Source organism: Coregonus lavaretus (assembly GCF_964263955.1).
Source record: "Coregonus lavaretus genome assembly, chromosome: 9".
Classification (NCBI taxonomy): Eukaryota; Metazoa; Chordata; class Actinopteri; order Salmoniformes; family Salmonidae; genus Coregonus; species Coregonus lavaretus.
In genome coordinates, this window is record NC_139996.1 from 37389811 (window position 1) to 37416296 (window position 26486).

At 42.7% G+C, this 26486-nt stretch overlaps 1 protein-coding gene and 1 pseudogene across 3 annotated transcripts in view; both read right to left on the minus strand.

The window, feature by feature from the left end:
* The window catches only part of LOC311135343 (vacuolar protein sorting-associated protein 4A-like), a 569660-nt pseudogene extending 553894 nt beyond the window's left edge, over positions 1-15766 (minus strand). The window contains exon 1 of the transcript in view: positions 15722-15766. The product of the transcript in view is annotated as a vacuolar protein sorting-associated protein 4A-like (transcript). The remainder of the gene's footprint in view (positions 1-15721) is intronic.
* LOC311135176 (anoctamin-10-like) lies at positions 1-25939 on the minus strand. 2 transcript variants are annotated; one of them, XM_084169099.1, is made up of 13 exons: positions 25719-25939; positions 9470-9675; positions 8894-9067; positions 7486-7626; positions 6731-6850; positions 5002-5634; positions 4742-4797; positions 4250-4324; positions 3830-3994; positions 3447-3638; positions 3072-3209; positions 1857-1973; positions 1-1758 (listed from the first exon to the last, which is right to left on the minus strand). In XM_084169099.1, exons 2-13 carry the CDS (start codon positions 9666-9668, stop codon positions 1750-1752), a joined length of 2019 nt encoding a protein of 672 aa, XP_084025225.1. In that variant the 5' UTR covers positions 9669-9675; positions 25719-25939; the 3' UTR covers positions 1-1749. The 2 variants fall into 2 exon arrangements, 1 of the variants encoding a protein (XP_084025225.1); XR_014613745.1 differs by having other exon boundaries at positions 654-1758; positions 3447-3529.
* Positions 25940-26486: the final 547 nt, after the last annotated feature.

Genomic DNA, 26486 nt, shown 5'->3' on the forward strand with positions numbered 1-26486 from the left:
AACTGGCCAATGTTTTATTTGAAAAAATATGGCCCTTTAATAATGTCCATTTAGGTACAGTACATAGGATGCTGTATATAGCATTTTAACATATTAAAACAAAAGCAGATAAATAATAGGGTACTAGGGGGTAACTAGCCCCCTGGGGTAATTGCCCCCCCCCCCCCCCCCCCCCAGACGTAATTCACATGCACCAAATTATTTCCCCAACACCTTCCCTGGCAGCCAAAAGGTTCAAATTGTCTTACCCATTAGTAGTGATTTATACCCGCGTGTGAATCCTTTATTTTATAACTTTTTGACAACCAAGATTACATTTTCTGTAGGCTACAGCAATTACCCATTGGAACCGAAACTTGGCATGGACATTTAGCCTACAACACATTTAAACTTTTGGTCCAGTAGAAGATTCAGTCAGTGCCATTAGTGGTGATATGATACAGCACACTGGACGGCTCGTGTGGGTCTGGGAGGATGGGTGTGTGTGGCAATGCACTGCCGTTTGGCGTGCAGCACTTTGGCAGTGCTTACTGTGACTTGTAGTGCAGCACTTTGGCAGTGCTTGTTGTGACTTGTAGAGCAGGGCATCGTGGGCAAAATGAATATTTGTACTTTTCTGACTAGAGCAAGAAAGAGAAGTAGCCTACAATTTTGTGATGATTTGGCTGTTTAGTTTATTTGGCTGAACACAACCATCTACATTCATCCAACACAGCATCTCTTCTAAATCTTCCATTTTTAAAGATACATATGAAAATAGTATATATTCCAAAATCAAGTTAATCATTAATCCTTATGTTTTTTGTAAAATCTTCAAGTAATTTATCATGTGATCTTAGTAGGTTTGTAATGTGCCTGAAGCGTACAATGTAACACTCATGATGTGAAAGTACGTAAACCACTGTGGCGAAAATGTAAAAAAATACAATTTCACTTATGTAATTATAGAGCAAATTAAATACTTGCATAGTATGTGCCCCACACAAAGTCCAAAGCTACCCAGTATTTCAAGAAATCTCAGACACCTGAAGCTGCAAAGCTACATTAACACAAAGAACAAAACTCCTAGCTCTTCATTGGGTTTCCCTTCAGTCCCTGGCCCCTGCCTCTAGTATCTCCCATGACTTATAAAGCAAAGCCGGTTCAGAAGGAAAACCCGAGTGTCTGCATCAGCTGATGCATCAGCAAAGATTGTACCAATCAGATGCTAACAACACTTTCTACCTTAATATGGCGATCTATTTCAGCTGACCAGGTTCTGCTCAGACATCCTCTGCTGCCGCTTGCTGCTACTGCTAGTTTGCGTTTGTTTTTCTTGCTGCCCACCACCACCCAAACCACCACCACCCCAACCTCCACCTGTTTGGTTCTGTTTTCCTTCCTGCAGGTGGATTGGTATAGCACACCTGTAGTTACTTTAATATATGTTGACACTTTGCTCTGGCAGTGAGCTACCCTGAAGGAGCAGAGCCTATTGCCAAGACCTAATGTATTGTTAATCTGTTCTATTAAATGGTTAAACGAATACCTGGTGTTTCCTTTCTGAACTGTATTTATGCCTGGAGAGGGAGTCCTCGAGAGGGAGATGCTGAGAGAGCTTCTCAGACTGGCTGTTTCCAGGGTATATGTGTCTTTATATCCTCCTCTCTACCCTCGTCATGGCAACTGATTCTAATGAGCCCCCTAGTCCAGACCAACACTTGAAGGGCAACAGGACACTCAGACTCTCCCACAGGGGCTCCATAGCCTTCATAGCTTCTGTAAGAGTCAAAAGGAGATGTTTGACTGTCAGATACCTGATTGTTCCAGTAACTGGCAGGGCTTTTCTATATTATTAGTGATTAGATCATTCTTACCTGCTGCCCTAGAGCTTGCATAGAGTTAAACTCGATTTGTTCCCTCTTGATTCTGACCCAGTCAGGCTCATCTGGGATCATGAAGGCTAGAATCATCTTGACCAGGATCAGGACATGCTGATAAACAAACACACACATTTTAGTCATTTAGCAGACGCTCTTATCCAGAGCAACTAGGGTTAAGTGCCTTGCTCAAGAGCACATCAACAGATTTTCCACCTAGTCCGCTCTGGGATTCAAACCAGCGACCTTTCGGTTACTGGCCCAACGCTCTTAACCGCTAGGCTACCTGTATGGTAGAATGAAACACCTATATACCTTAAATGCTTATGGATTGAGAACCAGTTGAAGGGTTGAGACAGAGCAGAGACATTTCTGTGCTTTTCATAAATTCCCTGTAGCTGGTCTGGGTATGTCAATGACATGTGATGGAGATACAACTCCTCGTGGTGGCTGTGTGGAGATTGGAGTAACAATGGAACTCCATGTTTGTGCTTATGACCTGACACATAGCCACATGCACATAATCTCAAGGGCCAGGGAGGATGGTAAATTATAAATGCTTAAATGTATGTGGTTGAGAATGGGTTATGGATGACTTGTTTAAACCATGTTTAAGTATTAATTGATATGTTTTATAATGTGTTATGAAATGATAAAGGTAAAACAGAATGAACATGATGGATACTTTGTACTTCAGATATATGTCTGGATAGTGAATATAGTCAATACAGAGTGTGATTGTTCTTTAATGTACGTATGTACATAATATTTTGAGTCACGCCACTAATAAGATACAGAGGACCCATTTAGAGAAGCGCAAGTAGCCCCCGTGAGTAGCCAACATGTGATAATGAAAATATGTTATTCATTCACTTAGAGAGGAGTAACTATGTATGTTGACTATGCATTTGTGTCTGTATAAAAGGACAGCTCCGGTTCAGGGCAAGCAGTTGCTCCATGGAGCAAGCTCGGCTTTGTTATGCAAATAATAAAAGTCTAATTTTTAGATTCACAAGCTCCAGTCTCTTGAGAAATATTTTTGAGTTGACTACTTTTGAGTCAAATATTTCTATGACACCTGCTGCCCTCACCTATGTTGGTTGGGCAGATGATGACAACTGCGATGAAACATATACTGTACTGTTATGAACAAGATACTGTACCTCCACCAGGAAAGCTCCCCAAACCTACACCCCCTCCCTCATACTGTACCTCAACCAGGATGGCGAAGAGTATGATGTTCTTGCCGCTGATCCCTCCCTTCAGACAGAACTCCTGGACGCGAGGGGACAGCAGCAGCAGCCAGCAGTTAGACATGACTGACACAAAGCCCAGAACCTCAAACGCTGTCTGAAACATACACAGGCATACAGAAATATGGTTACAGGAACATACAAGGACACAAGCAAATACATGCAAATGTACACAGTGACATAGATGGGCACTGATTAGAAAATTACATTATCCACTACATGCTGCTTACATCTATTTATTTACCAGATTTAGCTACAGAACACATTTCTATCTGCTGTAAAAATGCCCTCTCTGTTCAAATTCTCACATTCCCTCGCCCAAAACCCTCCTAACCTGCCACACCCCAATGTTGGACACTGGGGCAGAGAACGGCTTCCGGAACAGTTTGCAGATCTTGTAGCCATCCCCTCGGATCTCTGTGATGTTGTTGAGGAGCAGGAGGACGGCGGTGAGCGGGTACACACAGGAGAACAGACTCAAATACCCAAACTGCAGCAGCAACTCAATGTACTCCGCAAACAGGCCCTGAAACGTAGCAACAGACGCAATAACACCAAAACAAATAGACACCCAACATACAGAACATATGCAAATACACCCAACCTTGATTCTACCCCCTAAAGCACAGATACAAAGAAATCAAGGCAGACGAGGAATGAACAATGAAGCGAAACAGAGAAAAACAAAACAGACAAACACATTTTACAAGGACTTACTGGAAAGGGTGGAAGGCTTCTCTGAGCTCTGAGTTTGTCCACCTCTAGGTTGTCCTCCTGCTCTTTCTTATGGGGAGCACTGAGGAAGCGGTCGACTATAAACGGCACCACAACCTCTGTAAACTGGTTCACCAGCTGGTTCCAAATTAGCAGAGAGGCAAGCCTCTGTGTGCAAAAATTGATAGTAAACAAACATAAATAGTTACATACTGTATATACACACACACACACACACACACAATCTCTCTGTGAAGTCAATTACACATACAGCGCACAGAGAGAACATGATCTGTTCTGTTGTAGAGCTCAATAAATCTATTTTAGATCTATCTACCCTTTAAAATGAGGTAGTTCCATATTGTATAACATTTCCTCTGGCCACTCATAGACAAACTGTGCTGCCCAGCTGAAATCGCTTACCTTGCGTAGTAGTGGTAGGTCCTGTTTGTAGAAGGCAATGTGGAATAGCACAGCAAAGTTGTTGAAGAAAGTAAACTGAAAATGAGAGAGGGAGATTTTGGCTTCAAGTAATATCTCTGGAGGCATGAATACGAATCCTGTGTTACTGTATCTGATTTGCCTCCCAGATCTGCTTATACATAAACAGCTGATACTATCTGCACAGTACACTTACCTGTATCACAATACATTTAGCTCTGCATCATTTTTTACATGTGTCATTTAGCAGATGCTCTTATCCAGAGCAACTTATAGGAGCATTTAGGGTTAAATGCCTTGCTCAAGGGCACATCAACAGATCTATCACTTAGTCGGCTCTGGGATTCGATCCAGCTACCTTTTGTTTACTGGCCCAACGCTTTTAACAGCTAGAGTACCTTTCTCGGAGGAGGAGGAGGAGGAGGAGGAGGAGGAGGAGTACTACTGACAGATGGGGAAGGAAGACTGACTGACCAGGAGGACTTTGGTGGTATGCTGGTTCTGGAAGGAGGACTCCTCTCTGTGGTTTTCTATGAGGGGAAATAAGACTGATTTTCAGTGGATTTATCACAAATAAATTGTGATACTTTGAATCCAATTGCATTCACTATTATTTTATGACTCTCTGCTCTTTGGTGAACACATTTTCTCTCTCCCTCTTCTCTAACCCCTTCTCTATCATCTCTTCCCTATCTAACCCATCTCCCTCCCCAATGCCCAGTGCCCTCTCTCACCCCACTCGGTCAGTTGCATGGCCACAGTGTGGTACACATTCCCCAGCATGTTGGTGTAGACAATGTGGGCCATGGAGGGCAGGTAGAGCAGAGCTCCAGAGAACAGGGATCCGCTGTCCTGATGGAAGCCCTGTACCAGGGCCTCTCCGTGGTAGAAGCCTGTCATGCCCAGCACCACCAGTCCCAGGAACAGCCCTACTAGGGGCAACGACACCAGGCCCACACGCAGCTGCCTCTGCCACTCCGGGAATAGGGGCTCCAGACGGCCTGTCACAGGGTTGAACCCCAGGGTGCCGTGGAAGCCAGGGCGGGGCTCTGAGAAGCGCTCTGCCAGGTTCAGTGTGCCCCAGCGGTGGGAGAGGGAGGAGCTCCGGCGCTTCCACAACTCAATGAACAGCGTGGACCATAGCATGCTGAATACAGCCTGTACCATGTGACCGCTGACCGAGGGGCCATCGTTGTCTTCCTCCATCACCCCCTCCCCGGCCTGCTCCTTTACCACCCCACCCCCTCCAGGCAGCAGAAAGGTCAGGACCAGGCCCAGGAAGGCAGGGGGCACCAGGGCCCAGGTGTAGAAGTCTAGAAAACTGAAGTAAAACGCCACAGTGCCTCCAAAATATGAATGTATTGCATCTGCACAGGAAGAGAGAGATTATTAGTAGGACAAAGGAGTAAGTCCATATCACAATAAATTGACCCAGTTTTTGCGATAACGATAAATCAGCGATAAATGACAATAAAAAACATCCGGGAGGTGCTAGAGCTAGGCGATATGGGCAAAAAGTCATATCACGATAAATGTAACTATTTTGCCCAATAACAACAACATAAAACAATAATAAAGAAAATGTAAATGGACAGTTACTTTACGTTAGTGGTAGGGCTATAGATCATTTTTTGTCAGTGCCAAGTAAAACAACTGAGATGGTAGCCTATGATTAAAAAAGTAAGCTATTTCATCAAACATATCCAGGAAATGCATGATTGAGATTTTGATGTGTAACCTGTCAAAATAGGATCCATAATTATCAGATTTGTTTCTGGCTCTTCAGAGAATTTGCCAACATCTTTGTGCATACTGGCCTATATGCTGTATTATTCACCACCTGAGGAAGTGGGAACTCTAAACACTTAGCTAGACTGCTAACTCTAAATATGATATTGTTGCTATATAGCCATGTAGGCTAAGTAAATGTAGGCTCAGTAATGTCCTACAAAAACGTTCCAGCGCTAGGCCTAGGCTACAATTCCAGTTATAAAGTGGTGCCATGAACTCAATATTAAGAGGTGAGAAATACATTCTATACTCACAGAAAGCTGTAACTCTCCTCTCTGTAACTAGAACAACGCTAGTTCCTTTGAAAACTGTATTTTTCTCACAATAGCATTTTGAGCAATGGTCATATGCTTGTGCTTCTCAGAATGCATCTCTCCCTCTGTGCGCACAGTGGGGAGATGGGAATGAGAGTTATCAGCCAACAGAAAAACAGGGACAGGCAGCATGAATCAACATAATGCATATGCTATTACTGTTACCAAATCATGTTTTTAGCACAATCTACAGGAACGTTGTGTAGCAAAATCACAGACGTAAGCAAAATGCTTCAGTAAGAGGAAAGCAGTGTCGGTGTCTGTAATTTTTCGGTTTATCATCCCAGCTCTAGTGTGTGTGTGTATACAGTATGTAACTATTTTCTATTTGTCTTTACTGTATGTTGTTGTTGTTTACCGAGAGGCTGTCTCCATATCTGCTTTTTAGAGTACCAACTTCTGCCGAGGTCATTCAGTCTCTGCTGGTCATGCAGAGGGAAGATGTCCTTTATCACTCCTAACCTCTCCAGCTTCTGACCTACAGCACAGACAGGACGGATGGGCTACGTCAGGGAGCTGTACAATACAACTACCATTATTACACATACAGGAGGTAACATAGCCAGATGCTTGGGCAGCATACGTAAGGGACAGTGTGTTGTAGTTCTCAGACAAATGTAGATCACAGAGCAGTGAGAGAGGACCGGAGAGAGCACTGAAATAATCAACCAGAGGTGGTGCTCTGGGACAGAACATGCTGAGGTAAGCAGAATAGCACAGATGCGCACAAACAATACTACTCATATTACAGAGCAAGTGATAAAGCTTCATATGATACCAACTTTTGCTTTGTAGCACCTCGTAGCACCTACTTTGCAGCACAACATTGTGGAGTCTTAATGGAGGCCTGGGTAAGGCCAAAATGTCACAAATATTCCAACTTCAATTAATAATTTCTCAATTATGCTTTAAGATACAAATGTCAAGTATATGTCAACAATCCTTCCTCCGAAGGACCCTTCTATGGATAACATTTCATGAATATCCCCAAAATCATAGTCCTTTTTTGTTCTAGTTTCGTGAGGAATCACCCAACATCCCCATTTATAGTATTTCACTCTATTCACGTCCCTAAACACACACACACACACACGCACACACGTAAAGACTCACAGATGTTCTCCCAGGCCTCCAGGACCCCAGGAGCATCTGGCACTCCAGGGATTCTCTGCTTCTTCTGGGCCTGTAGAGAGTCCAGCTCAATCTTGACTATGTACTGACGCTCCGCTAATGTCAGGAACTCCTGCATGTCATCTGGTAACACAGACGACAGGCGTCAATCAAGACTGTCATATATGTTACATTTAATATGTCATTTGGGCTATACTACCACCAGGGTTGGGGAGTAACGGATTACATGTAATCCGTTACGTTACCAGCTAAAATATTGTAATCAGATTACCGATACTTTTGAAAAAGTAGATAATTACTTCTAGGATTACTTTCAAATATAGAAGGGATGTTTGCAGAAAAACAAATGTCCATGAAACGATTGCCTGTTTACTTAATTACCTTTCATATTATCGTCAGTCATTAAATGAAAAAGTGCTACTTTGATCTTCCTGCCTGAGCAACATACACGGTCACAAAATAAAAAGGTATGGCGCGCCAACGCAATGCAGTTTTTGGATGGCGTTTCAAATAACAATTTTTGTTCAAAGAAGAAAAGGGCAGGAATGTAACAGTTCAAAGCAAACTATGTTTGCCCATGGTAAAGCTGCTGTCGACATCCAGAGACTCGACTTCGAACCTGAAGAAACACTTGGAGGTAAGGATGACGATTGGCAGGTGTGGCGCGTTAGCCTGCTTAGCTAGCTAGTCTCTAGAGACCGACAGGTTGTCTGCACAATGTTACCAATGTTCCAGCATAGGTCGGAGATTTCAGAGAGTACTAGCTAGCTAGTTAGTCAGATTTCTAGCTAGCTAGCCTGTTTAGTTTGCAAATTTGCTTGCCAACTCTCCTACACTGCTCACTTAAGTGTGCTCTGTTGGTTGCTAGCTACTGTAGTTAGCAAGATATCATAGCACGTATGCTATTGTGATAATCTGTTAACAATTTAGCTAATTAAATCTATTTGAACTAAGATGAATCAGTTGTAGATTGTTGGGTGAGATTCATTGGGCTACATAGCCTAGCTAGCTAGCTTAATCAAAAGTTTTTAAAACGTTTTTGAAAGCTAGTTGCACTCTGTAACCCAACATAATAAGATGCTCACTGTCAGGGTTGTTGCTAACTTAGCTGGCTAGCTATGGTTTCAGAGTAACATGCTATCCAAATCAGTAAAGCCACACTGCAGTTTTCCTGCTGTTCAATTGTTTATTCAATCATAACTCAAAGTATGATACTGTATTAGTCAATTTTTTAATTTTTTTTATTTGGGTATTTCTAGACAAACAATATAAACCACCATAGACATCCTTGCATCCACAGCTTTGTCCATGTGTGAGTGGTGTTATTACCTGTGTTATTAACTGCTATTACCATTAATATCTCTCTACTCACCATTACAAACATTCTTACCAACATTGCTGAAGTTGTCTCTGTCGTGGTAGGCGAACGCAACCATTTCTTCATTGCGGTATTTCTTACACAGACCCAGGTCCTCTGTGGCTTTGAGGAGGGTGCAGCGAGGAGCAGACACCACAATCACATCCCCACACTCATCCTCTCCAGGGTGGGCCAGCAAAGCTGCTCCTAGTCCAGGGAGGAGGAGAGAGGGTCAACTTCAGTACTCCTGCCTCTACTGCAGTGATTTTAGAGGGTGTACATGCTTTTGTTTCAGCCCAGTTCTTATTGACACACCTAATTTAACTAATAAACTAAGATACCCGCGCACTGATGAATGCCCCCGCAGTTGTATTGTGCAACATTTGAGTCAAAAGTCTTTGTTAGGCTTAACTCAGATGCATAAAGTATTCACTGGATGTGGGTACACTACTTTGAAACTCTTGATTCAATAAACTAACCATCAAGCCCAGGGGAATCAACTGAATCAGATGTGTTAATAGTACTCGGCTGGAACAAAACAAGCAACACAGACTGAAGTACAGTCAGACATCTGATCAGCTGATGACCCTATCCGACATGACCTCTCACCTCCGTGTCTCTTTGAGGCTTCAATCAGGGAGATGAGCCACCTCTTGGTGACAGGCTCGATGTTGTTTGACAGCTTGATGTAGACCAGGGGCTCCACCTGCTCAGACACACAGCAGGGACAGCTGACCTGCGTCCAGCTGCCCTGGGACAGGACCTTGGTCTGTGTCTGGACAGAGCCTTTATCACCCAGTGATGTCATCGCGTCCCTGTGGAGAGGCAGTGTGAGGAAAAAAATGAGTTTTACTGTATCTGTTATACACACATTTACATGGGTCATTCCATCTCAAAAAGGCACAAGAAAGAGGATTTCGACACCCACCATCTCAGATTGTTCTAAAGGGGTTTCTGTAGTTAGAAACAGATAAGATAAGGATTCCTGCAACATTATTTGGCTGAAATATAATTTAATCTGAGAAATTAAGCTAATAGATTGCACCTCAATTGGACATTTTAATTTATAGGATTCATATAACATTCAATAAATATAGTACCAAACATCCAATTTGGACCAAACTTCTTCCTACCACTGAGTAAGACATGAGTAATTTAAAACAATTGTCAAAAGCCATCCACATACCCCCCACATGGCATATTATGCACATTGCATATTATGAAGAAACAATAGTCCAAGCCACAGCTCCATACTTCTTGTCAAACATAGAGAACTGCAATAAGGCAATACACCTTATGTAAAGTCCTGGAGATCCAGAAATCTATTGGCCGCCTTCATAATGATGTTTAGCTTCTTTGATTTTTTTTATGAGTTTGACTAGTGCAATTTATCACATGCGCTATAAACACAACAGATTCCACCTTCTTCGCTGTTAGTGTGTCGGGATCCTTCTCCTGCATGGCAGACTGTGGGACATCCACTACCATCTCATCTCATCTCTACTCACTCCTTCAGCTATTTTCACTGCCTCCAAATAGGAGACCTGCTAGAAAGCTGTGATCCTAGCTACTGTGACCTCCTTCATCCTTACAGGGCACTCCGGGAACGTGATTCCCATCACAATTATAGCAACATGCTTCATCTGACTCTTCAACTACTACATATTTATTCCTTCGACAAACCTTTTACAATTGTAACACTGCAGAGGCTTCTGTACATATGGTCTCGCCGCATATCTCACATACCCAAGTCGGGAGAACCACTTCATCAAACAACAGTAAAACCGATAGGCTTTTCTCCTTCTTTCCATCTATCATTTGATGTAAGCGATGTGTCTACCACTCCTGGCATGTTATCCCTAAACCACACTGCCTCTATGTCCAGCGAGACACCAGAGATGACACCTTTAACCGGTGCCCTACTCAAAATCATAGCTTTCCACATCATACGTCGACAACTTGTAGAACCACAGAGCTTTCTCCTTTTGAGTTTATGACACACACAAAATCAACATCATACCACTCCTGGTCACTCTGACCAATTCCACTTACCCAATTAGTCCTTCACCATCTTTGAGACCGCAAACGGGTCACCCAAAAAAACATCCTTGCTCGTGAATCGCACTCCAACCATAAACTGCTGTTCATTTCCAACTTTAGCCCTTTTCACTCTTCACCATCGTCCACTCATTCTCACCAACTACTCGCGCCAACAGAATTGCATAATACTTCCACTTACGCTTCCGCCATTGCTTCCGCCCTCGCCCTCTTTTGCCCCTGGTAACTCTTCCCCCTGTTTATCACAGGAGTAATTAATTGATGCGTCACTGATTTCGACCTGGGAGTTGCTTGCGCCTGTTCTTTATTTAAAGGTGAATGCCAGAAGCATCATGCTGGCGATGTGAACAGGGAGCAGCATGGTTGCAGAGCCTGAGCCAAGGCGACTGAGGAGAATGGGTGCTGTTGCTGGAGCAGACCAACCAGTTTCCGTTTTGAGAAGGCCTTTATTGGAATTGGGAGGGTGAACGCATCATCCTTCCCAAAGCTAAGTATCTCTCTATAGTTAATTTCCAACATTTCACCTGATAGCACTGCCTGCCGACATTCTCTACTGTTTTGTGTGCTACACACTCGTTAATGCCAGTGTACCTATTGTGAACCGGGTCGAACCAGAGAGGAGGCCTTTTGGGATACTGGGAGGGTGAAACACATTTACCCTTCCCTAAATTAAGTAGCCTACCCCTCTCATTCAATCCGCACCAGTATAGACTCCCAACCGGGGCGAATTCCTTTCGATCGCACTCGACAAGTCATTGTGGATTATAGAGACTTTTCTGCCTGAACACTCCCGGCTCACATCTGAACTATTTGAGTCACTAGTGTCCCCCAACTTACTACAAAGACAATTGAAAACCTGAATTTGTAAATAAACATCGGCCTTTATTGATACCAGATAACGTTACTTGAGCACGGAACGTTCCTCAAGGACCTTTTGACTTGTCCACTTGGGACTTTTAGCTATTGTTAAATAAAGATTGTGTGGAACACCCTTCTGTTCCTGGTGTGTGTTTGGAAGGTCTACATATCTTGTAACCACTAATTCATACAAATGCAAGAACTGACTTCAATTCACTTGTCTATGTCCCATTCTTCAATCTGGTCTTTGATATACAGTGGGGAAAAAAGTATTTGATCCTCTGGTGATTTTGTACGTTTGCCCACTGACAAAGAAATGATCAGTCTATAATTTTAATGGTAGGTTTATTTGAACAGTGAGAGACAGAATAACAACAACAAAATCCAGAAAAACGCATGTCAAAAATGTTATAAATTGATTTGCATTTTAATGAGGGAAATAAGTATTTGACCCCCTCTCAATCAGAAAGATTTCTGGCTCCCAGGTGTCTTTTATACAGGTAACGAGCTGAGATTAGGAGCACACTCTTAAAGGGAGTGCTCCTAATCTCAGTTTGTTACCTGTATAAAAGACACCTGTCCACAGAAGCAATCAATCAATCAGATTCCAAACTCTCCAACATGGTCAAAACCAAAGAGCTCTCCAAGGATATCAGGGACAAGATTGTAGACATACACAAGGCAGGAATGGGCTACAAGACCATCGCCAAGCAGCTTGGTGAGAAGGTGACAACAGTTTATTCGCAAATGGAAGAAACACAAAATAACTGTCAATCTCCCTCGGCCTGGGGCTCCATGCAAGATCTCACCTCGTGGAGTTGCAATGATCATGAGAACGGTGAGGAATCAGCCCAGAACTACATGGGAGGATCCTGTCAATGATCTCAAGGCAGCTGGGACCATAGTCACCAAGAAAACAATTGGTAACACACTACGCCGTGAAGGACTGAAATCCTGCAGCGCCCGCAAGGTCCCCCTGCTCAAGAAAGCACATATACAGGCCCGTCTGAAGTTTGCCAATGAACATCTGAATGATTCAGAGGAGAACTGGGTGAAAGTGTTGTAGTCAGATGAGACCAAAATCGAGCTCTTTGGCATCAACTCAACTCACCGTCTTTGGAGGAGGAGGAATGCTGCCTATGACCCCAAGAAACACCATCCCCACCGTCAAAGATGGAGGTGGAAACATTATGCTTTGGGGGTGTTTTTCTGCTAAGGGGACAGGACAACTTCACTGCATCAAAAGGACGATGGACGGGGCCATGTACCGTCAAATCTTGGGTGAGAACCTCCTTCCCTCAGCCAGGGCATTGAAAATGCGTCGTGGATGGGTATTCCAGCATGACAATGAACGAAAACACACGGCCAAGGCAACAAAGGAGTGGCTCAAGAAGAAGCACATTAAGGTCCTGGAGTGGCCTAGCCAGTCTCCAGACCTTAATCCCATAGAAAATCTGTGGAGGGAGCTGAAGGTTCGAGTTGCCAAACGTCAGCCTCAAAACCTTAATGACTTGGAGAAGATCTGCAAAGAGGAGTGGGACAAAATCCCTCCTGAGATGTGTGCAAACCTGGTGGCCAACTACAAGAAACGTCTGAGCTCTGTGATTGCCAACAAGGGTTTTGCCACCAAGTACTAAGTCATGTTTTGCAGAGGGGTCAAATACTTATTTAAAATGCAAATTAATTTATAACATTTTTGACATGCATTTTTCTGGATTTTTTTGTTGTTATTCTGTCTCTCACTGTTCAAATAAACCTACCATTAAAATTATAGACTGATCATGTCTTTGTCAGTGGGCAAACGTACAAACTCAGCAGGGGATTTTTCCCTCACTGTACACTACCGGTCAAAAGTTTTAGAACACCTACTCATTCAAAGGTTTTTGTTTATTTTTACTATTTTCTATGTTGTAGAATAATAGTGAAGACATCAAAACTATGAAATAACACATATGGAATCATGTGGTAACCAAAAACGTGTTAAACAAATCAAAACATGTTTTATATTCGAGATTCTTCAAATAGCCACCCTTTGCCTTGATGACAGCTTTGCACAGTCTTGGCATTCTCTCAACCAGCTTAACCTGGAATGCTTTTCCAACAGTCTTGAAGGAGTTCCCACATATGCTGAGCACTTGTTGGCTGCTTTTCCTTCACTCTGCGGTCCGACTCATCCCAAACCATTGGGTTGAGGTCGGGGGATTGTGGAGGCCAGGTCATCTGATGCAGCACTCCATCACTCTCCTTCTTGGTCAAATTTCCCTTACACAGCCTGGGGGTGTGTTGGTTCATTGTCCTGTTGAAAAACAAATGATGGTCCCACTAAGCCCAAACCATTTGGGATGGCGTATAACTGCAGAATGCTGTGGTAGCCATGCTGGTTAAGTTTGCCTTGAATTCTAAATAAATCACAGACAGTGTCACCAGCAAAGCACCATCACACCTCCTCCTCCATGCTTTACGGTAGGAAATACATATGCAGAGATCATCCGTTCACCCACACCACATCTCACAAAGACACAGTGGTTGGAACCAAAACTCTCCAATTTGGACTCCAGACCAAAGGACACATTTCCACCAGTCTAATGTCCATTGCTCGTGTTTCTTGGCCCAAGCAAGTCTCTTCTTCTTATTTAGTAGTGGTTTCTTTGCAGCAATTCGACCATGAAGGCCTGATTCACACAGTCTCTTCTGAACAGTTGATGTTGAGATGTGTCTGTTACTTGAACTCTGTGAAGCATTTATTTGGGCTGCAATTTCTGAGGCTGGTAACTCTAATGAACTTATCCTCTGCAGCAGAGGTAACTCTGGGTCTTCCATTCCTGTGGTGGTCCTCATGAGAGCCAGTTTCATCATAGTGCTTGATGGTTTTTGCGACTGCGCTTGAAGAAACGAATGACTATGAATGGTCAATAAGTCTGCCAGTCAAATTTGAGTAACATGACATTGTAGATTTGGAAGCTCACAGAGATCATATTGAGCGAGCGCAGGTGAATTTCGAGAGAGCGCAGGCAAGTATACCGTGAGCAGGTAGATGCATGCTTGACACTTAATTTCTTGCTCTCAATTCCACTTTCTGGGCACGTAACATTTTTGTCTGAGCTCTCAACTATCTCTCAGCTCCTCAACATGATCCTCTGTGCCCTCAAATTTTTTTATCTGTACTCTGAACTCTCAAGAAAGATGAGGAGAGATTAATCAAAGAAAACGAACTAGGTTTCCCCTTTTATCTGTGGATTCATTGTTGGAGTAGAGAACACACGATTTTGTATGACTCAAAATGGGTAAAAATTCTACAAAGATTCAACAAAATAAAGGACCCTATGAACTTCAGGTAGTGCTTGACTTGGGCAGGAGCTCACCGGAGCTGAGTACCGGCACCTCAAATTTTCTACTGCTTGAGGTCCTGTTTCTCTTATAGAATATTAGCTCGAAAGTATTGTGGAGCTCCTGCACCTAAATATAAACAGTACCGGCACCCAAAATGAGTACTGGCACCTATTTCAGTCCAAGTCAAGCACTGATTTCAGGTAAAATAACCCAATGTTTATCTCCCAGGTCAAATTAGCTAGCAACAGCAAGCTAACTAAATGTCCATGAATGTTTTATTTGTGTTTCGACCTGTCCCCAAATTAATATAGTTGTTTCACAGTTGATTTTGGTATTTTAACTTGTGTGTCATGAACGCGTTTGTTGGGGATAGACAAAATCAACATGTGCACGATGGCGGATGCGTGGAGCCGGTTGGTCAAGTTCCATTCCATTACACATAAGTTATTGGACGAAGGCGTCTTCTGTCGGGGGGAGTTTTGTTATGATCCCCGACCCTAGGTCTGAACATTAACATACATCGCTTGCGGTACGGTTCTGGAAACATAAGGACCTTCTTTTTCATATCAGCAAGATATATGTATTTTTTTAACTAAATGTTAAATTGATACACACCTTGATAGTGTTAGGGTTCGTGTCCCCACACGGCCATATCTCCATGTTACTGCACTTGTTTACGGAAAACAGACAGAAGACAAGAGGCGACCACCTGTGCTAATTAGCTATCTAGCATGCTCCGAACATCTGTTTGTAAGTGTAACTAGGGAAGTGTGCAAAACTGCTACAGTAAGTGTATCTTTTTTATTTGAAGGGTTCTTTCTCACTGAGGAAAGATAAGGGCCATATGTTTCAAAAGCCGTATCACAAGCGATTATTATTTACGTTTCTAAACGTTAAAACACAGCGTCGGGATTGTAGTTCTCATGAGGCTAGGTTCAGACAAACCACTAGTGTTTGCTGGCCGAGAGTACTTAGCACCTCTGAACGTAATTTGCGAACCGAATGTGCGAGACGTCTACAGCAGGTGGTCCCTAAAACAGTGCGCTAGATCCACATTCGGTGCGATGTGTGCAAGCCTTTAGTCTAATTAATCAGGCTTTAATACACAATTAATTGGTATATACAGCCTGAAACTAATTCCTGCAAAATCGTGCAAATGTTCTTTACAAGGCAGAATGTTGAATAAAATGACATTTAAATTTACTCTATCGGATGTCTGTGCAGTTTGTCCTTCAGCTGCTCAAAATATTTGACAAAATATCCACAAGAAAGTATTTTAGAGAGCCGGTAGGTGTATCTACAGGTGTCTACAGAGTTATATTGTCAATATCTATTGAACCAAGCATGCAACATTTTCTGAATCAGGTGAGGATGGAGAACAATTGGCAGTTTTTTTGTGTGTGATTTGTTTAGTTTTGGGGGGGATTTCAATCTAATAAACAAAGAAAATAATTTTTAAAAAGGCTTGGATTGTTCTCCATCCTCCCCTGATACAATTTTCATTGTCATGGCATGTTTGGGTCAATAGCTATTGACGAGTGAGAACAGCATACCCTCTACTGTATAAAACTTTACTTTGGTGCCGCCATATACCTACCGGCTCTCCAAAAAGTTGGGTAAACAATACTTTCCTGTGGATATGTTGTCTAAAATGTTGAGCAGCTGAAGGACAATCCACACAGACAACTAGTACAGTAAGAAGTAGCGGTGTGTGGGTAAAAACTTCCCCCAGAAAACCATATTACAACCTATGTTTGTGATAATTGCATTATTTGCTCTATAACCTGTTAGTTCATATTCCTTGCCACCGTGATATATAGGTCTAAGGCCGAGACAATAAGAAGACACAGTGGCAGAATACATTCAACCACACCTTTGTTTCATCACAAAACCAGAGAGCAACCTCTGTCCGGTGAAGTCCACAAAGCATATTGCATGTAACAAACAATTACATGACCTACAGCATGGTCAAGCAAGTTAATGTTTCCGACATTTTCCGACATCTAAACAACTATTGATTTAGAACCACAAAAAGTTACTGCAAGTCGCCAAGAAAACAGGAGCTGCCTCCACTATTCCAGCACCATTTCAACAGCAACTTTTCAACATCATCAAATCACCTATGCTTAGTCTAATACAGTGACTACTAAAAGATGCCAAAAACAATTTAGTCCATTAAACGTAAGCTAAGTACAGTGCATTCGGAAAGTATTCAGACACCTTCACTTTTTCCACATTTTGTTACGTTACAGCCTTATTCTAAAATGTAATAAATTGTTTTTCTTCCTCATGAATCTACACACAATACCCCATAATGACGAAGCAAAAACACGTTTTTAGAAATGTTTACACATTTATAAGAAAAAAACAAACTGAAATATAACATTTACATAAGTATTCAGACCCTTCACGCAATACTTTGTTGAAGCACCTTTGGCAGCGATTACAGCCTCGAGTCTTCTTGGGTATGGCGCTAAAAGCTTGGCACACCTGTTTTTTGGGGAGTTTCTCCCATTGTTCTCTGCAGATTCTCTCAAGCTCTGTCAGGTTGAATGGGGAGCGTCGCTGCACAGCTATTTTCATGTCTCTCCAGAGATGTTAGATCGGCTTCAAGTCACAGCTCTGGCACTCAAGGACATTCAGAGACTTGTCCCAAAGAGTTCAATCTTGGTTTCATCAGACCAGAAAATCTTGTTTCTCATGGTCTGAGAGTCCTTAGGTGCCTTTTGGCAAACTCCAAGTGAGCTGTCATGTGCCTTTCACTGAGGAGTGGCTTCCGTCTGGCCACTCTACCATAAAGGCCTGATTGGTGGAGTGCTGCAGAGATGGTTGTCCTTCTGGAAGGTTCTCCCATCGCCACAGAGGAACTCTGGAGCTCTGTCAGAGTGACCATCAGGTTCTTGGTCACCTCCCTAACCAAGGCTCTTCTCCCCCGATTGCTCAGTTTAGCCTGGCGGCCAACTCTAGGAAGAGTCTTGGTGGTTACAAACTTCTTCCATTTAAGAATGATTGAAGCCACTGTGATCTTGGGGACCTTCAATGCTGCAGATATTTTTTGGTACCCTGTGATGGAAAATCTTATCAATGGAAGAGACAGCCTTGAAAATGTTAATCTTGTCTTTCGTGTCTTAAATAATCATTGGGTCCTGCCTGTGCTTGGTAAAGATATGAGTGTGTGGGGGGGACCCCCTCCGTAGGACCATCTGGGAGAACGCCCAGAATAGTTATTTAAGTTAAGATAAGAGACGATGCCAGACACATGCAGGAACCAACCCTATGAACCATGGGTTTTTTATTTGTAATAAATTTGCAAACATTTCTAAAAGCCTGTTTTCGCTTTGTCATTATGGGGTATTGTGTGTAGAGGAAAAATGATTTTATCCATTTTAGAATAAGGCTGTAATGTAACGTAACAAAATGTGGAAAAAAGTAAAGGTGTCTGAATACTTTCCGAATGCACTGTATGATGTGGCTGTCCATGGTTCTGATTTCTCTGTGTGTGTGTGTGCGTGCAAGTAGAAAAAACATGTTGACTCACTCTACTGGTAGAGAAACGCCAATGCCATTCTCCTCTCTTTCATGTTGATGAAACGGTCTACGACTCTGTCATACAGTACATGCTTTTAGTTTTTGTTGTCCTAGGCTACCTGGCTAAAATGCTTGCTGGCTAGCCTAACTTCCTTTCATGGGCAACGATGAGCCAGCTAGTTAACATTAGCCTATTACATCTAGCTACATATTGAACTTCCATCCTCTCAGGCTAGGGGCACAATGTATGAATTTATGGTTGGATCAGAATCGCCGTTATAATCATTGGCCAGTACGGCGAATTAAGTAAAATCACAAGTCCAAATCCCTATCTCCATCCATGGCTAATTTAGGAAAGGGACAATTTTAGCTAGCTAGCTAGCCACCGGAGGACAACAACACAACGAGATGCAACAATTCAAGTTTTTTCTGTCAGTTATGTTTTGCTTTTGATAGGATGTGATGATTGGTGTGAAGCCAAATCCGAACTGGCTTCCCTTGACACTTTTTTTTGTTGCACCAGGAGCATTTACATTTGAGCTCACTCAGTTTAGCTCAACCCTGATTGGCTATTATTTTATACTTTTTTCATCAAGGGAGGCCAAATGCTCTCTGGCTTCCCTTGCATTCAATGGTACGGCCAATAATGTCATACTCTTTTTGACCAGACAGTATCAGAAAGCTGGGCTACACATACAGAGACAGAGCTGTGTAATTTCGCTCGCTCGGATGCTTTCTCCGGTCAGATACACTATATATACAACAGTATGTGGACACCCCTTCAAATTAGTGGATTCGGCTATTTCAGCCACACCCGTTGCTGACAGGTATATAAAATTGAACACACTGCCATGCAATCTCCATAGACAAACAATGGCAGAAGAATGGCATTACTGAAGAGCTCAGTGACTTTCAACGTGGCACCGTCATACGATGCCACCTTTCCAACAAGTCAGTTCGTCAAATTTCTGCCCTGCTAGAGCTGCCCAAGTCAACTGTAAGTGCTGTTATTATGAAGTGGATAGTCTAGCAACAACAACGGCTCAGCCACAGAACGTGACCTCTGAGTGCTGAAGAGCGTAGCACGTAAAAATAATCTGTCCTCGGTTGCAACACTCACTACAGATTTCCAAACTGCCTCTGGAAGCAACGTCAGCACAAGAACTGTTCATCGGGAGCTTCATGAAATGGGTTACCATGGCCGAGCAGCCGCATACAAGCCTAAAATCACGATGCGCAATGCCAAGCGTCGGCAGGAGTGGTGTAAAGCGCGCAACCATTGGACTCTGGAGCAGTGGAAATGCGTTCTCTGGAGTGATGAATCACGCTTCACCATCTGGCAGTCCAACGAACAAATCTGGGTTTGGCGGATGCCAGGAGAACGCTACCTGCCCCAATGCATAGTGCCAACTGTAAAAGTTGGTGGAGGAGGAATAATGGTCTGGGGCTGTTTTTCATGGTTCGGGCTAGGCAACTTAGTTCCATTGAAGGGAAATCTTAACGCTACAGCATACAATGACATTCTAGACAATTCTGTGTTTCCAACTTTGTGGCAACAGTTTGGGGAAGGCCCTTTCCTGTTTCAGCATGACAATGCCCCCATGCACAAAGTGAGGTTCATACAGAAATGGTTTGTAGAGATCGGTGTGGAAGAACTTGACTGGCCTGCACAGAGCCCTGACCTCAACCCCATTGAACACCTTTGGGATGAATTGGAACGCCAACTGCGAGCCAGGCTTAATTGCCCAACATCAGTGCCCGACCTCACTAATGCTCTTGTGGCTGAATGGAAGGAAGTCCAGCACCAATGTTCCAACATCTAGTGGAAAGCCTTCATAGAAGAGTGGAGGCTGTTGTAGCAGCAAAAAGGGGACCAACTACATATTAATACCCATGATTTTGGAATGAGATATTCCACAAGCAGGTGTCCACATACTTTTGGTCATGTAGTGTATGTTGAAATGAAAGGTTAACTTACAAATTTGTGCATAACATGGTGTTTTATGTAGGCTGCACTTCCAATGAAGTAGCCTCATAGGCCTATGCTTATTATCTTGTGAATGTAGGTCACAGATTGTGTGGAGATGGATTGTGCATCCTTTCGGGCTCGGATTGTACATTTACATTTTAGTCATTTAGCAGACGCTCTTATCCAGAGCGACTTACAGTTAGTGAGTGCATACATTTTTCATACTGGCCCCCCGTGGGAATCGAACCCACAACCCTGGCGTTGCAAGCGCCATGCTCTACCAACTGAGCTACAGGCCCCCAAACCCCTGTCATGGACCTTGCAGGGGGGCAAAGTCCCGTATGAGACATTAATTTTACGTTGCATTATTATAACCTAACAGCCAACAGGTCAAGCCACTAGCCTCTATCAGGTGAACTAGCGGTAGCCTAAGTTAGCGTCATAATTTAGACAAATAGCCTATAATGGAGACGATGCCCCTGTTTTGGGATAACCTATGTATCCTTCATTCCTCCCATCCTTGAAGACCAATAGTTGGATAGTGAAAGGATATATTATGCTACCAACCAAGTTATGTCAGATCAGTGATTCTTTATTTATAGCCTATAAAGCTTATCATAATTGATCTCATAGGCTGATATTTAGATAGATTATTATTTCAAGAAAGGGAGAATGCATCCATTAATATATTCAAACAGCGACTCAGATTAGCTAGTTGGTGCATGCAGGAGTCGTCCTTGAGTTGCCTCTCCTCCCACAGACACTTGCTTAAACCCCCTGCTTTATTGTTAATTCCTCCCGCAGCCGTTGGATAGCCCTATAATTTACTTCCACTTGCCCACTGTAACGTACGATTAGCCTACAGGTTGGGGCACTCAATCTAGTGGGCCGCTATAGTTTTATAATGGGCTGCAAAATAGCAGTGTCGTAGCGAATTTGGAGAGCATCTTGACATGGAACATACATATGCATAGACCCCAGTCTCCAGGAAACCAATATAATTCGTTTTATTGGGTATGCTCACGTTACCTACTAGCCTATAGTCGTTAGAAGAATAGTTGCCATAACGGGGAAATACTACTGTTAGTAAAGCACAATGGATAAGGTCGTTAATAGTTGCCATTATGTACATATGTTTGCAAGGTGTTCGCTTAGGCTATGCAGCAAAACGTTGTAGCGAATCCGGAGGGCAGACTGACAGGGACCCCACTTCTCTTTGCATTCGGTGACAGGTGCAAATAAAGTAACGCACCATGGCTGTTAGAAGAGTGTATGCCTATAGTCTGAAATGGCCTGTTTTAGATAATTAGATTGATAAACGTGAGTGCGCAGTGACGCCTGTTTGGACGAGTGTATTAGATCACTAGATTGATGGCCGTTTGTTTTGCCCCTGCTTTTTACCGCCCACACACATACACACATGCATACACACACAACCCGCCCGTCTCTACCTATGTATGTAACCACGGTTCCTCCTTCTGAAAATAATCTGTGGCACAACCTTTTCCAGCTCCTAATATTTATAATAATATGGTTATTATGTGCTAAAAGAGCATGGATTTCCTTCTTACTAAAGCCAGTTCAAAAGTAGGCTGTCGTTTCACCAGGTTATCTAACTCAGGCATTTCAATGGTGTCGCACAACAGGGAGCCAGGGAGACATGCACTTATCCAAATCCCCTACATTCATCTTGAAACATAACTGAGACTTTATTTCAAAATGTCGAGTTTATTCTCAAAATATTGCCACTTTATTCTCGAAATATTGTCACTTTATTCTCGAAATATTGCTGCTTTATTCACAACATTTTATTTCAACTTTATTCTCGAACAATTACCACTTTATAATCAAAATATTGCCAGTTCTTTAAAGTACTATCATGCAAAAATATATAATCCAAGTACCACCACCGATTGCTGTTTATAATTTTTTCCTCTTCACTTGGCCCTAATATTCTTCTGTAGCATAGACATTTAAAATTGCAAAACAAAAGTTTAAAATATATTGTGGTAAACAGATTTGGATAAAGGCGAAAGAAACGCACACCTATTTAGGCGAGGTGCTGGCTGACGGCGTAAAACACTTCAAAAAGAAAAGGAAAGCCGCACACTCTAGGAGCTCAGATGCAATAATTTAATATCTTAATAACCAACGTTTCGACAGACAAGCTGTCTTCATCAGGGTATAATGATGAAACAGATTTGGAAAATTATTTAAACCCATACTTTAGCAGAGATAGTTTCACTTGACAGAATCAAAGCTTACAAGTTGTTTATACAGTGCATATAGAAAGTCTACTTGGATATCTTCACATTTTATTGTTTTACAAAGTGGGATTTAAATGGATTTAATTGTAATTTTCTGTCAATGATCTACACAAAATACTCTAATGTCAAAGTGTTGGTACACATGCATGTTTTAGAATATTTTTTATTGTGTATATTTGTATTCTTCTTTTCACTCTGTCATTTAGATCATTATTGTGGAGTAACTACAATGTTGTTGATCCATCCTCAGTTTTCTCCCATCACAACCATTGAACTCTGTAGTGGTAGTTCGAAAACTTGGCATCATATTTCTGTAATGCTGCTTTGTTGACAACTCCAACCACCACCACCATGACCCTCCCCCTCCCCGCCACCCGGGTATTCAGCAGCGCAGCCACTGGTTTTACGAGGAGGTTATTTTTTTCCCCATGCCTTTCCTTCACCAGTTGGCTGCCATCTGACAATGGCCCATAGAAACTACACCCAAACTATATCAACTAATTTCACACAAAGGCCTATAATAACAGATGTAGCCTAAAGATGAGCTTAAATTGACAATAGTCTGGTAGGTGACAATATTGTAAAGAAACAGGCAGGGAGCAGGTCTCGAACCCTCAACCTTCTAGCCCGAAGTCCAGCGCGCCATCGACTGTGTCGCAAAAGCATGCTCACGTGGCAGAGTCGATATCCGCGTATCTCTTCCGAGACCCCAACAACCGGAAAGTGAGTTTGAGCTTTTGGATGGTAACAAGCAGTGTTGCCAACTCCTCAGTAAGGAAAGTAGCTATTGGCTGTCCTAAAAGTCGCTAGAAGTCGCTAAATGACGTCATCACCTAATTTGCATAATTGGCCATGTGCATGTAATTGTGATGGACGCTGTAGGAGAGAGGAATAACATTGTGGGAGAGACAAAAAGTGAGTAAAAAACACCCTACATTTACATCCCGCCCTGAATGTAAGCCAGGGCGGAATCAGCCAGCGGCGGCTTCCCGCATGCGCGATTCATTTGCAGTCTGGATGCGGAGGGGTGAACATCTCCTGCTCTGACTGCAGCTGGGAGGGACTGCTGCGCGAGGACTGGGCCGCCTGTGAGTGCTTTGGGACGGGGGTGGGGCCCACGGCTGCACCCGCTGCTTGTTGAGAAGAGTAAGAACGATACGTGCTTTCACGTCAGAGTCTCCAAAAGTCTCCAATAACACCAGAAAAAGTCGCTAGATTTGTCGCTAGTCGCTTTTTTGAAAATGTGTCGCTAGAGGGGTCTGAAAACTTGCTAAATATAGTGACAAAGTCGCCAAGTTGGCAACACTGGTAACAAGGCGACACTCCATCTTAACTCCTCCTCTACATTTACTGGATTGGTTAAACAGTGCACAAAAGAACCTCCCCTGACATTTTTTCTTCTTGTTGTCAAGACCATTATGTAGGATCTATGTTCAGCCTTTTATTTACGCCTGCTATGTTAGGTTAATTGCCTTGTGAATGAAGAGACTGCAGCGCAGTGTGGGTAATTGACAAAGAAGGGAGTGAGTTTACCAAAAAGCAACTTTTTCAAATCATCCTTCATGCAGGTAGGGCGTTTTGATGTCATAACCTATCGGAAAGAGCAGGTTCTAAGGTTTCTAAAACACATACTTTTGCCAAACAACTTAAAATTAAGGCATGGTCTCTATTTCAAAGTATCACTTTTTTTATAGAATATTACAGCCGCTATTCAATGCATTCTACATGTGAGCACCTGCGGCAGCATAGCCATAGGCTACAAAGCACAGACTAGTAACATAATACAACTTCAAATATGATATTCTGTTCTTTTGAAATACAATTATTATTATTTGTATGTTTCTAAAGACTAGCCTTAACAAAATAATGATGCATTTCTTTGTGATGGTGTATAACACTTGAATTGTTGTGTTTTTTTGTTGTTGTTGTTTTTACATACAGTTAGTATACCAAACATCAGGAACACCTTGCTAATATTGAGTTGCACCCCCCCTCCTTTAGCCCTCAGAACAGCCTCAATTCGTCGGGGCATGGACTCTACAAGGCATGGACTCTCCCACAGTTGTGTCAAGTTGGCTGGCTGTCCTTTGGGTGGTGGACCCTTCTTGATACACACAGGAAATTGTTGAGCGTGAAAAACCCAGCAGTGTTGCAATTCTTGACACCAACCGGTGCACCTGGCACCTACGACCATACACCATTCAAAAACACTTCAATCTTTTGTCTTGCCCATTCACCCTCTGAATGGCACATATACACAATCCACGTCTCAATTGTCTAAAGGCTTAAAAATCCTTCTTTAACCTGTCTCCTCCCCTTCATCTACACTGCTTGAAGTGGATTTAAGAAGTGACATCAATAAGGGATCATAGCTTTCACCAGGATTCACCTGGTCAATCTATGTCATGGAAAGAGCAGGTGTTCTTAATATTTTGTATCCTCAGTGTACTATATAAAACTAACTTTACCTCAGTGCCACAATATACCTACCGGCTCTAAAAAGTTGGGTAAACAATACTTTCCTGTGGATATTTTGTCTGAAGTTTCCAGCAGCTGAAGGACAAACTGCTCAGAAAACCGGTAGAGTAAGTTTAAATGTGATTTTTTTTCAACATTCTGGCTTGTAAGAATCATTTACACGATTTTGCAGGCATTAGTTTCAGGCTGTATATACCAATTTTAATCAGACTAGCAGTATCTGAACAAACAAGCAACTTCCTCTTAGCTCTGCCTCTGTATACAGAGATACAACATGTAACATCAAGGCCAAGGAAAATTAAAGATAGAGAAGGAGGAAGGGAGTGGGTAGGGAAAGAATAAGGAGAGTGAACGAGGGACTGTACGGTACCTGACAATGTGCTGAGGTTTAGGTCAGTAGGCGTATGCGGATGTCTGGCCCTCACCCCCTCCAATGTGATGTTTTAACACACACACTAATATACACACAATGTGGTCCTGAAATCAAGGTGGGTTCAGGGGTGCTGAACACAGCCATAAACACACACACTGACACACTACGGATATGTCCTTGCAGATGGGTGAGTCGGAGTTGCAGGACAGGAATGCAGTGAAACTTCTACCTCCCTTCAGGGTGTGGAGCTCCCTGACAGGCACCTCCCAGGTCTGCCTGCCTCTGTCTGTCTGCAGCTCTGGGTCCTACTGTCCCACAAAGTAGAGGACTGCATTCCCGCAGGAAACCTGCATTAGTCAGACACACAACATTGGGGTGACATTTTTTTTTGTCCCGCAGATTATTTGGAAACACAAAAAGCTAATTTGGATTGACCAATGTAGATATTTTCAAATACATGCAATTTAAACGTTTTATATCACAAAATGTTGATTTGAAATCTTTTGGACATCAGAGCAATCTTGAGGGATTCCTATTTGATTTAGAAAAGGATATTAATATGATAGGTAAGCTATACAAAACCTTGCAGAGCCTATCTAACTGACAATCTCTTAGAAAAATAAATAAACTATTGGAACCAAGACTTAAAAAGAACTGATATGATGTGCGTCATTAGAAAGTTGGCTGTCAGAAGTATTACAATGTAAATGTACTTTTAATCCGTTTGTCTGCATATTTCAAGACATGGCATATGAGGGTGCAGTG

Excerpts from the sequence above, each read along its gene's own strand:
- LOC311135176 (XM_084169099.1), bottom strand. The coding sequence starts at position 9,668 with ATGACATCACTGGGTGATAAAGGCTCTGTCCAGACACAGACCAAGGTC. Across the intron at positions 5,635-6,730 it reads GATATGGAGACAGCCTCTCG|ATGCAATACATTCATATTTT; the intron begins GTAAACAACAAC and ends CTTCCTGTGCAG. Across the intron at positions 3,210-3,446 it reads CCAACATTGGGGTGTGGCAG|ACAGCGTTTGAGGTTCTGGG; the intron begins GTTAGGAGGGTT and ends TGTATGTTTCAG.